The 13176-nt window shown below is 40.2% G+C and overlaps 1 protein-coding gene across 1 annotated transcript; it reads right to left on the bottom strand.

Moving 5' to 3' along the window:
* Positions 1–5091: 5091 nt before the first annotated feature.
* Positions 5092–12856, bottom strand: LOC112093941 (dihydropyrimidinase-like; the record flags this gene model as incomplete). The annotated part of the gene is made up of 6 exons (XM_024173556.1): positions 5092–5497; positions 11874–12030; positions 12127–12179; positions 12270–12310; positions 12422–12509; positions 12748–12856. Coding segments are annotated over 6 exons (640 nt in total), but the record flags the coding sequence as incomplete, so codon positions are not given.
* Between the last annotated feature and the right edge of the window lie 320 nt (positions 12857–13176).

Below are 13176 nucleotides of genomic sequence, written 5' to 3' on the forward strand. Positions count from 1 at the left end.
TCTAACTTTTTTACTACAGTAAAAAGCTCTCACATAAAATCACATCTCAACTCGAATTCTAAACTCGAATCAGCGAAGTGAACGAGGCTCATTGCTATGTTTAGTTCCCAATTTGAACCTTAATTCATATCTTAATATTACAGTGTTTTATCCCATAAAAATTTCAATTTTTTATTTATTGAGAAAGTATACTATTAGTTTTAGATCTTATTAAATATATATCCATGATAATCTAAATGCACATAAAATTTGAGAGAATGTAGTAAATAACAAATTTTTAAAATTAAATTAAGCAAATATCAGATTTTAAAAGTATTTAAAATAAAGAACAATTTATGCGCGTAATGGTTCATTTACGGTTAGTATAAACAATTTTTTCACCTAAATTTTCTTTTTACGATTTGTAAAAAGGATTTTTTCCATGTAATTAAAGAGTTTTAAGATTTTGTTTTACTATGTAAGTCATTTTTTACCAATTGTAAATGAATCATATATACGGTAAATGATTCATTTACAACGTAAATTGGTATTTATTTTAAATAGTTTTAAAATTTATTATTTACTTAATTTAATTATAAAAAATTCGCTATTTATTACAATTTTTCATTTTATTTACAGGCTCGTATGGTAGCGTTTTCAAAAAGGTTTCGTTTTGAAAACAATCTTAAATATTATCATGAATATATGTTTAAATTAATAATGTACTTTCTCAATAAATGAAAAACTGAAATTTAAGATTGTTTTGAGAATTATAAAACCACTTTTAAGAATTGTGTTTGATTAGTTTTTTTTTTTAAATTATTATAAGTATGATAAAAAAGTGAAATTATATTTAATTATATTTATGAAATTTTATTTTGAGTACACCTAATTATTAATCTTAAATTAATATATTAAATAATTAATAATTGATAATCACTTAACAAATAAAAATTAATAAACTAGTAATTTAGTAGTAGATATATTATTAACGGGTATATTTGTAATTAAATATTATATATAATAAATTAATATGCTAAATAACTAAAAATAATAATTAATAATCAGTATATAATTATGTTAGTAATGTACTAATAATTACAAATAAGAATTAGTTGCTATTTAATACTTACTGTTTATTTTTATTGCCAAATTACAAATTTAATAATAAGAAATTAATATTTAATTAAAAATTGAGTAATTATTATCTATTTATATAATTAGCAATTATTAATTATTTAGTATAATACCTTTTTATGGAAATAATATTGTTGATAAGTACCTGAAAATAAAAAAGAAAAATAATTTTCAATCATTCTCTAATTCTTTAATCAAACACAGTTTACAAAACATTTTCTCGTACCTCAAAAAATGTACAAAAACATTTTCAAAAATAATAGAAAAGCAATAACGAACGCACACCCTATTTCATTAGCTAATGCTCAATTTTAACTATCCAAAAGACTAAAATATCCTTGAATGTAAAAACAGGTGGAAAGGCAAAAAGAAAAAACAAAATAAAATCTCAAGTTACAACCATTGATTTTTTTTTCTACAATAGTTTTTCTACTATGATATATTTTTTATGAGGTCCAAAATAGAGAATATACTTGCACAATAATTAAAAGGGCGGAATGGACATTTTATGTTTCAAAAAAGACCCTCAAATATTCACACCATGGTTTTTAAAACTCCAAGGTACTTATTTAATAGTATTAAAAAGACAGTGCCTCCGAGAATTCTTAATAATGCAGTCCAATTGAGATACATGGAGACGACAATTAGTTCAAATTGCCAAAATTTAAAATGTTCGTATCAAACATGCCCAATTAACGAAAAGTTTGAGTGTGTTTGTATGTCTATGAAAGGATAGATTTTCAAATCTTTATTAAGAAAGTATTAATCATTGGTGACATTTAGAAATTTTTGGGATGCAAAAATATACACCCCTAATCATTATAAAACTTTTACGATGACAATAATTCAAAGAAAATTTTGCGTCTTGCTTTATTTGGAGAAAATTGGAGAATTAATGTTGTAATCGCCTTATGACAATCTATACATATACATATATATACATATTGATATGTATAGGGGTGGAAATGTAATTATTAAAAATTTATTCATTTATATATATGTAATACATATACATATATGTAACAATAGATAAACGTAGTTTTTGAACCAAAAGTTCCATGCACGATCACTATCTATTTGTATGAAAATAACTTTAAGACACGTTTTTAGCCCAAGACATCTTGATAGCTGATAAATTCACAATCCAAATTTAGATAACATTTATTCTCCTTAGATTCTTCAAACAAGAAAAAAATCTCTTGATTGATTGGGCACATTTTGTGGCCAAACGATCTCTCCCTTATTAGATTATAGCATAATCTTCCTTGTTTTGTCTGACTCGGACGACAATCTGTTCTTAGTACTTAGCCAAGAGATCTTAACTAAAAATGGTTTAAACATTGGTTATATTTAACCACCATTTAAAAATTAGGCAATTTTTAAAGGAAACAACTTTTGTTTCACTCTTGGGTAAAATGTTGCCATGGAGGATAGCAGTTATAAAAGACTTAAAATAGTGGAAGTGATATTTACTTATTTAGTAAAGTTGGTGTAATTTCTAAAAGCATTTCAAACCTTTTCTGTGTTAATAATAATCCCACCCTCTTTTCGTAAGAGTTGCCATGGCTAACCGGAACGAGGTACGCATACTAACTCCTAATGAGTTTTTGATGTCTTGTTTATGGGATTTCTTTCTTATGGAAGGCAAAGTGATAGGAAATCTTTTTACCGGATAGATAAGATGTTGTAGGATTATTTTGTGTAGTTGCATGAATTAGAACAATTTTATAAGGCACCGACGGTATTGAACACCAGCTATTAATTGAAGGTGAGTCTCGCAATATGGGACCCTCATATGAGATCCATCTTCTATCAATGATGGTGTTTAACCTCAACGGTGTCTCTAAGCATTTTTTTTTTTTTTTTTCATGAATTATAGGGTTCACTTTTGTTAGGCTGCAGAATTTGCTTTGCTTCCTGTAGGGGACCAATTAGGCTATTACCAAAAGAGACTATTTTGTATTTTTATTAATCATCTCATATTCCAACTATTAATTTGGATTTATGTCTTTGTGAGTGCTAAACTGGGACTCGTATTGCCCCTAACATTGCTCTATGAATATCCTTTTTATGATGTGATGAGATAAAGGTTAATAGTGCTAACATTATGAGAATATATGCAAACCATTCTTGATTAATCTACTTTTTCTTTGGTGCAATGCTCTCATACCACATTGTCATATAAATTTTTTGTTCCATTAAGAGAACTCTTCAAACCTGGTTTATTAATTAGATATCATATCTATATCACGTTGATCATTAATTTAATTTTAATTTTCATATTTTCAGGAAAATTCACCGACACATATTAGAAAAACTAATTTATATGCATCAAAATAACTATAAAGTTTCTTAATTTATGTTAGCTTTATATATTTGTCACTTAAAGGTTTTGCCTTGTTTTCTCTCGTTATCTTCTTATGATTACTAATGTTAACATGTTGCTATAGCCATGTGCCGATTTGATTTCCTCCTCAGTACAACTTGTAAGTTGGCGCAATATCTGAACCAGTTAAATCATTTGAAAATCTACTCTAAAACACGATAAATTTTTTTTTTTTTTTTAAAAGTGGGGCAAGAAAACATTTGAGCTTGTATTGGTCAATGTGCGTTGACCAAGGGGATATTAACCAATACAAGCTCAAGATATCAACTCAAATCCTTTCCAAAGACCACCTTTTCATATATCCAATTAACTCTTTTGAAAAGCTATTCTAAGACATGGGAAATTAATTTAAAAAAAATAATAATGTGGGGGCAAGAAAACACTTGAGCTTGTATTGGTCAAAGTGCGTTGACCAAGGGGATATTATTATTAACCAATACAATGTCAAGATATCAACTATGTCCTTTCCCTAAGACTACATCATATGCATCCATAGATCAATGTTTATTGCAAGATGTAATTGGCTTAAAAAATTGCGAGGCAAATAGAACACTTGAGCTTGTATTGGTCAATGTGCGTTGACCAAGGGGATATTAACCAATACAAGGTCAAGATATCAATTCAACTCCTTTTTCCCATAAAAGTAGATCATGTACATCCGTAGATAAAATGCTCATTGCAAATTGTGATTGACTTAATGTGATTCAAGATGTTAGATACTGACTATATATCCTTTTTTCAAAATTTACAGAAAAATGGTTGGATGTCTGTTCCTCAATTTGGAGGGTGGGAACACAAGAGCCCGGGACGCACCGACTACTCCATGGTGTTTTCCCGAGCTCGGGCCAATAGGAAGCAGAAAAAGACTGACTTGAGTGAGTTCAAGCGCTCCAGCCTCGGAAACGAAAGGGAGCTCATTGCTCCTCGTGGACCTCCTCACCAAGATGATTCTGTCATGGTAGGACTTCATTTCACCAAAACTCTAACTCATGTGTTCATCATACTTTAAGTTGCATTGCACACCATCATTCAATAGGTAGTCCTTTATGTCGCTTGAGTTGACACCATATATGTTCACCTGTTTTGGTCCATATCCCCTTGGTCAACGCACATGGACCAAACATGGTAGAACATCGCGTCCCCCCACGAAATTGATCATAATACACCAATGAGTATATTACCTTTCTGAAAACAGAACAGGGAAAATGAAAGAGAAAATAATTTTGCTCAAGTCTGTCACATCATTCTTTCGTTCTGATATGCTCACACTAATTTCCATGCAGAGGAAAAAGAAGATTCTGACCTACATTAACTGCTGTATTAGACCTTGAATTGCTTAGTATCCAAACTAACTACCTGTCAAGCTTCCAATCATTTGTCCCCTATTAATGGCCTGTAAATTATATAGACGAGAGGTTTCTCTAAACAGACCTAATCAGAAGTTTCTGTAACTTCTAAGTGTGCAATATGCATATTATGTATTATGTAACTAAATTTGGATTTCAATTTGTACTTCTACAGACACACACACACAAAAACACAAATGTATGTATTTGTATGTCATTGCTCAATCACACGGCCATGGCAGGAATCTGACTAAATGATATTAACACGTATTCATATAAACATCACACAGTAATGTACACAGGAGGTTGTGCAACCTAATTATTCACATCTTGGAAACTAATGACAGTCATTCCAACAATTCAAGTTCGATCAAATTCTTTCTTTACTAATGTAATGAAATCACTCTAACTTAAGATGATAATTAGAAAGAAAATATTACAATAAAACATGCCATTTTTAGTTTATTGATATAGAACGCTTAACCGGAGCTCGTAGAGAAGATAAGTAGTTAGCATCTGCCTTGTCAATTCCATTGAAAAGATAATTAAAAGGTGGCAGCTCTATGTACTTTCCAGAACCTGGATTAACCTTCAATTCATCATTTTGCCAAACAATTCTTCCACCAGCAATTGTCACCTCAACCTTTCCCTGAAAAACAGATCGTGAACTTAAACACCAAGAATGCCAGGAACAATAAGCAGACAGCAGGATACACGTACAAAAAGATTTTAAATATTAAAAGTACAGGTAAATATAGATGTGTTAGTAGTCATTAAAGAACTTGTTAAGCGGAAAGCTAAGAACGCTAGGTCTAGGTCAGAGTAAAAATGCATCAAAATGAGTTGCGAAAGTGTATATTGACAATGCATAAATTTGAATTCCACCGTTATGTCTTTGGTAATATGCGCGTCATCAATTTCACATGATTTGGTATGTGAATCACAGATGTGAAGATACATGAACAATGCTCCTTTTTCTTTTTTCTTTTTATTACCTGACATAAACGAATGTTTTAACTAACAAAAACTTCCTGTAAAAACCATTCTACTTATTGTTTTCCTTATTATGTCAAATATTCTGTCTCAAGTTATTCCCCATGCATGTTTTCCACGGTGGGTTACAAATATGCTCTATAACTGATAGGATCCCGACCTTAACAATTAATGGTTATGAGTATGAAGGAAGGAAAATCACTGAATCGTATTATTATTAGAACTAGTCACCAGAAAACAAACAATGAGCTCGTCTGAGCTCGGTATTACAATCGGAATGGAAATTACAGAAGAACGAAAGGGATAGAGAGGGATTTTCGAGGAATCCCACAACCTCCTAACAACCAACTCTAGTCAGGCCAAAAACAAACCACTCCGCACTCGCCCTCGCTTCCTAATACCACTCAGATTCTCTAACTAACTTCCCACGTCAACTTCCCCTGCCTCAGCCAGACCCATATTCCCAGATGGGCCTGTCTGGACCCCCAGCCCCTTATCTTCCATTCCATTTGGGCCGGAATCTCCCACCAAACCACCCTTGGTCCTCCTGGTGTAGACCTTCCTCACCAGAGGCCTGTCACTACTCCCCCCTTCGAAGACAACCTTGTCCCCAAGGTTGTAATGAGGAAATTGGGCCTGAAACACCTCTAGAAGCTCCCAGGTGGCCTCCCAGTCCGGCATGTCCTTCCACTGAACCAGCACTTCCGTGACTTGTTTCCCTCCCACCAAAGTCCACCTGCCGCGAAGACCTCGGAAGGCTCGACCTGCAACTCTAACTCATCCGAGAGCTGTAGGGGAAGTGGCTGGTGCTGGAATGCATCCCCCTTGAAGGGCTTCAGCTGAGAGACATGGAAGACCGAGTGGATCCTCGCGTCTACCGGTAGCTTGAGACGATAGGCCACTTCTCCAAAACTTCAAATGGCCCATAAAATCGAGGAGCCAACTTTTCATTGGGTCGACGGGCTAATGACTTAAGGCGATAGGGGCGGATTTTGAGCAGGACAAGGTCATCGGCCAAAAAGGAAAGTTCCCGACGGTGAACATCTGCGAACTTCTTCATGCGCTGCTGTGCAAGCACGAGGTTGCCCCTGAGCATATCGAGGAACTCGTTCCTTTGTCGCAGCTGGAGGTTGACATCTTCCATGGCCGAAGGAGAATCTTAGAAGCGGTGAACAGTTGGAGGACCACGGCCATACAACACCTGAAAGGGAGAATGCTGCGTTGATGCATTATAGTTGGTGTTGAACCAGAATTCTGCCCAAGGTAAGAAGCAGAGCCACAAGCGAGGCTGATCACTCGCGAAGCAGCGGAGGTAAACCTCTAAACACCTGTTCACAACCTCGGTCTGGCCGTCGGACTCGGGGTGATATGCCGAGCTGCGTTTCAGCTTGGTCCCCTGCATGCGAAAAAGCTCCTGCCAAAAGAAGCTCATAAAGAGGGGGTCCCGGTTGGTGACGATGGAGGCCGGAATGCCGTGTAGCCAGACTATTTCCCGCACAAACACTTCAGCGACTTTCTTGGCCGTGAATGGGTGAGAGAGTGGTAGGAAGTGTGCGTACTTGGATAACCGGTCCACGACCACCAAAATTGTATCAATCCCCTGCGACCGTGGCAACCCCCTTATGAAGTCCATGGAGATGTCTTCCCACCCTCTCCGGTACCGGCAATGGTTGGAGCAATCCTGCGGGTGTCATTGCCTCATACTTCGAATGTTGACAAATGGAACATTGAGCAACATATTGACGTATATCTTCCTTCATCCCCCGCTAGAACAGGTTATGCGCCACTCGTTTATAAGTGAGCAGAAAACCCGAATGACCCCCTAAGGCCGAGTCATGAAATTCGTGCAACATGCGTTGTATCCATGGCGATTGCCTATGAAGGACGATTCGGCCATGGTAACACAGCAAGTCCCGCTGTAAGGACCAACCCGCAGCCAACTCCTCACCCTGAGTGAGCTTCTGTAACAAGGCAGCGCAGTCGCCATCTTGCTGCTGTTCCTGCCTAATATCCGCCCAATTTACTAGCTGCGGAATGGAGATGGCCGCTAACTCCACCCCAGTGTCAGCCCCTCGTCTAGAGAGTGCGTCAGCCACACGATTCGACGCCCCTTGCTTGTATTCCAACTCGAAATCATACCCGAAGAGCTTAATTACCCAGCAAAGGTGCTCTGGAGGTAGCAGCCGCTGGTCCATGAGGAACCGGAGCCTCTGCTGGTCCGCGTGTACCACGAAGTGCCCGCCAAGGAGGTAATGGCGCCACTTTTGGACAGCCAACACGACCGCCATGAGTTCCCGTTCGTAGACGGACCGGAGCCTAGGAATGTCTGAGAGCGCCTTGCTGAAAAAAGCAATGGGCCTCCCCCCTTGCATTAGCACCGCCCCAATTCCCGAACCCAAAGCGTCTGTTTCTACCACAAATTGCTTGGAGAAATCCGGTATTGCCAGAACGGGAAGGGTAGTCATAGCCCGCTTTAGTGCTTCGAAGGCAGCCCCCGCCTCTGGGGTCCATCAGAATTCTCCCCTTTTAAGCAAATCGGTCATGGGTTTTGCCAACCGTCCAAAATCCTGAACGAAACGCCGGTAATAACCCGCCAGTCCTAAGAATCCCCTTACTCCCCGTACGTTCTTGGGTGTGGGCCAAGATAGAATTGACTCCACCTTGGCCGGATCAGTGGCCACCCCTGCAGCTGAGATAACATGCCCCAAGTACTCCAACTGTGGCTGCCCAAAAACGCATTTCTTCCGATTTGCAAAAAGCTGCTCCCTCCTCAGAATGCCTAGGACCACGGCGAGGTGCTCTTCGTGTTCCTCCCATGTTCGACTATAAATTAAAATATCGTCGAAAAACACTAAAACGAATTGGCGCAAATAGGGTTGAAATACCTTGTTCATAAGTGCCTGAAACGTGGCAGGAGCGTTGGTCAAACCGAACGGCATGACCAAGAATTCATAGTGCCTTTCGTGTGTTCAGAATGCTGTCTTCTCCACGTCGAATTCCCTGATTCGTATTTGATGGTATCCTGCCCGCAGAGCCAACTTCGAAAACACCGCGGCCCCATGCAGCTCGTCCAACAATTCATCTATGACCGGAATTGGAAATTTGTCTAGCACGGTAAGTTGGTTGAGGGCGCGATAATCGACGCAGAAACGCAAGCTTCCATCCTTCTTTTTGACCAATAAAACCGGGCTGGAGAAGGGGCTGTTGCTTGGCCTAATGATCCCTGAAGCCAGCATTTCTGACACCAATTTCTCAATCTCATTTTTTTGCACTTGGGGGTATCGGTAAGGCCTAATATTGGGTGGTTCAGCCCTTGAGGACAATCTGGTGGTCTCGAGCGCGTCTCGGCGGTAGTCCTTCCGGTGTCGCAAACACATCGGAAAACTGGGTTAAAACCCCTTGGCAGATAGCTGGTTCCAGCATGGCCTCCCCGCCCCCTTCCTTGCCCTCAAGGACACAAATTTCAAGCAAGGCCCCCATCACCTCACCCTGGAATTTTCGCGTGAGAGCACGAAAACTTACCGGTTCCCATCGTAGGGTGGGATCCCCCTTCAAGCAAATCCACCCCTCAGCTGCCCTGAATTTCAAGGTAAATTCCCGCCAATTAGCCCTGACTTCCCCCAATGTTCGCAGCCAGGAAACGCCCAATACCACCTCGGCACATCCCAATTCAAAGGGTACGAAATCCCCACTCAGTCGATAGCCCTGGATTTCCAATTCCACACCTTTACACAACCCTTGCTGCCGGAAACAAGTCCCGTTCCCTACCTGGATGCCATAACTGCCCGTGGTGGACAAGGGAATTCACATCTCTTGCACGGCCCTTAAGGAGAGAAAATTGTGCGAGGCCCCGCTGTCAATTAAAATCAGTACCTCGCGTTCGCCGAGGGTCCCTTTCAGCTTCATGGTGTCGGAAGATGCAATTCCCATCATCGCGTTGAGGGAAAGTCCATCCATCCCCCCTAACTCTTCGGCCGGAGCTTCCTCTGTCTCTTCCGTGTTCTCTTCTTCCTCCGCGCCGCCCTCCGACACCAACAGCACCTGTAATTGCCGGTTCTTACACCGGTGGCCAGGGCTGAACTTCTCGTCGCACCGGTAGCAGAGCCCCTTGGCTCGTCGGCGTTGGTACTCCTCATCCGTCATCCGTTTGAACCCAGTCCCCCCTTCGGACAGCCTTGACTGCGGCGTGGACCAGAAATGAGACCGTGGAGAAGAGTTAGGCTCCTTACCTGGAGTGGACTGAAGGGAGCTTCCAGAATAACCTGGCTGCCCATTAGGCCGCTCGCTTGGGCCCATTTCCCTTCCCAAGCCTTCATTTCGCCCTCCTCGGCCCAGTTTACCCTTCCTCAACCGATCGACTGCCTCGTTTCTCTTCAATCTGCTGGGCCAAATCCATAACTTCCTGCAAGTTAATAGGCCGCAATAATTTTACCTCAGCCCGCACGTCCTCTCGGAGGCCATTGAGGAAAGCTCCCCAGAAAATGGGTTCCGGTATTCCTCTCATTGATGCAGCCAGAGCCTCAAAACGGTCACGAAATTCTGTTATTGTCCCTTCTTGTCGCAGAGCCATCAAGCGCTCCGTTGGGTCACCATCCTTTGCGCGGCTGAAACGGTGGAGGATCGCCGCCTTCAGATCTCGCCAGTCGGTGAAGGGTGCTGCGAATCCAGCCACTGGAACCACCCGAGGGCCCTTCCCTCCATGCATACGGACGCCGCCCTCACCCTTTCCTCCCCATCAACACCGTTAATGGCGAAGTAACGCTCCGCCCGGAACACCCACCCATAGGGATCGTCCCCTTGGAAGATCGGCAGCTCCAGGCGTCTTCCTCGGTGCTCCTTCCTTGCACGGCCCTGGTCCGGCGACGTGTTCTGCCTCCGTGGTTCCCTGTCGCGTCCCACCTCCCGACGTGGCGGGGCGGGAACCTGAGTCTCAAGGTGGCATCCCAACAATGCTTCCAAGCGATGGAGGGCCCCCTGCACGTCTCCTAACTGAGTTCCCAGAACATGGACATCCTCCTGCAGCTGAGGTACGTGGTCCACCATAGCTCCCAGCATCTGAACCGTATCCCTGATAGAATCGAGACCTCCTTCAAGGCTGGAAACTCGCTCGGTTGTGCTCGCCGTGGGAGTGTGCTGCGCCATGGATCGCGGCTCTGATACCAAGTTGATAGGATCCCGGCCTTATCAATTAATGGTTATGAGTATGAAGGCAGGAAAATCACTGAATCATATTATTATTAGAACTAGTCACCAGAAAACAGAGAATGAGCTCGTCTGAGCTCAGTATTACAATCGGAATGGAAATTACATAAGAGCGAAAGGGATAGAGAGGGATTTTCGTGGAATCCCACAACCTCCTAACAACCAACTCTAGTCAGGCCAAAAACAAACCACTCCGCACTCGCCCTCGCTTCCTAATACCACTCAGATTCTCTAACCAACTTCCCACGTCAACTTCCCCTGTCTCAGCCAGACCCATATTCCCAGATGGGCCTGTCTAGACCCCCAGCCCCTTATCTTCCATTCCATTTGGGCCGGAATCTCCCACCAGACCACGCTTGGTCCTCCTGGTGTAGACCTTCCTCACCGGCGGCCTGACAATAACGTTGCCATTACAATGCTAACAACTCGTGTCATGGCAATTACTAAATCATCAGCTAGCTTCTGCATTAATATCTATGTAAAGTAATCATTATCATGTCCCCACTCAATTTTGTCAGAACTCAAGTCTTGTGGAATGTGGTAGAATCTTGACGATTTCCATATCACATCAATAATTTTTTTTGCAATCTAAAGTAACAAACAATGCTTATGAACTATGAGTCCAAACTTCTCTTAATAATGATTCCATCATATACGGTAAGACTAGCAAGAAGAAATGCAATCTGGAAACTGGGATATGTTCTTCAGTATATTTCTAAATAAACATTTAGTAAGTTTACAACCACGAAAAATTGAACCGTAGTGCAATGAAGAGCCTTTTCATGTTAAGGTAATGGCTGAGTCATTAGATAGTGAGCGATAAGAATTACCTTTCCTCGCCTTCCTTCATATACATTTGTGTCAGATCTAGAGTGGTGGGACTTTGCACTTATTTCAAAACTTGAGTTTGGATTAAGTATAATTATATCTGCATCGGATCCACAAAGAATTGCTCCCTTCTTCGGATATATATTGAAGATTCTAGCACTGAAAATAATATTGGATATTGATTATTCTTTCAAAGGACTAAGAATAGATATATTGTAAGGGAATACATTATCAACAGAATAATATCAAATATACCATTCCACGCTTGTTACTCGGACATAGTCAATAACTGAAATTTGGCCAGATTCCTGAAGGACATAGGAGATCAAACCACCACAAAGACTATAATTCTACTTAAAGCAATTGGAGAAATAAGCCAAAAAGTTATTGCAGCTTACCACCATTGTGTCCCAGACAAGGTGCATCCTCTCCTCGATACCTGAATCCCATTTCAATATCAAGAAGGATGATAAAGTAAACTAGTTAAAATTTAGGCCCCCAAAAAGCTCGTGACTTTTTGAGTTTAGAGACACTCTATTTTCTATATTACCGTTTACACCATTCGGGATTTTCCGGAAATCATCAATTCCAAGAGCCTTCTGTGTGGAATTGAAGGTACGGTGGTCGGTTCCTACAAGCTGAAAATTGCATAATTTACTATAAGAATAAGCTGAAAAGATTTCGATACATGTAATATGGTCATTGTTAAGAATTCCTGTTAAGTATCAAAAGTTTTAGGATTAGATTCACTTGTGTTCTGCACTTTGGTAAAATATTTCATATATCTCCAAAACACAATTCTTTTCTTTAAAAAGATAAATAAACGAACCCAATTCTTTAAGTTTTAACATTGTTTTCTTATGACGAATGAGAAACCTGCAGAACTCCCGTTGAAAGAGCAGCCTGAAGGGCCTTGTCATGTCCTGATGCTCTTATAGGAGGACTCATTACATACCTGAAACATAGAAAGTTTGGCTTGAGAAAGCTTTGTATTAATTCAAACCAGCCGTCTAGCCATATAGGGCAAGATTAGTTGTTTCCTATTTTTGTGGATCTAGAGTATCTAGAGATTTTATTTAGTGTATATAGCTGTATATTTCTTTCCTTAAAAGTAGGAGTAGTTCTTAGAAATCAGGATCAATTCAAATGGATCCTTGTGTATAAATATACCCGAATTCATCCTAAATAAATCGAAGAGAATTCCAATTCTGGTCTCCTTTATGGTATCAGAGCCTCAGGTTTTTCTAAACCCTAATTCTCATCTCCCTGGCCGCCGGCCCTAATCTATTTCCTATTCCCGGTTTT

The sequence above is a fragment of the Morus notabilis genome, unplaced genomic scaffold (assembly GCF_000414095.1).
Source record: "Morus notabilis unplaced genomic scaffold, ASM41409v2 Scaffold1471, whole genome shotgun sequence".
NCBI lineage: Eukaryota > Viridiplantae > Streptophyta > Magnoliopsida > Rosales > Moraceae > Morus > Morus notabilis.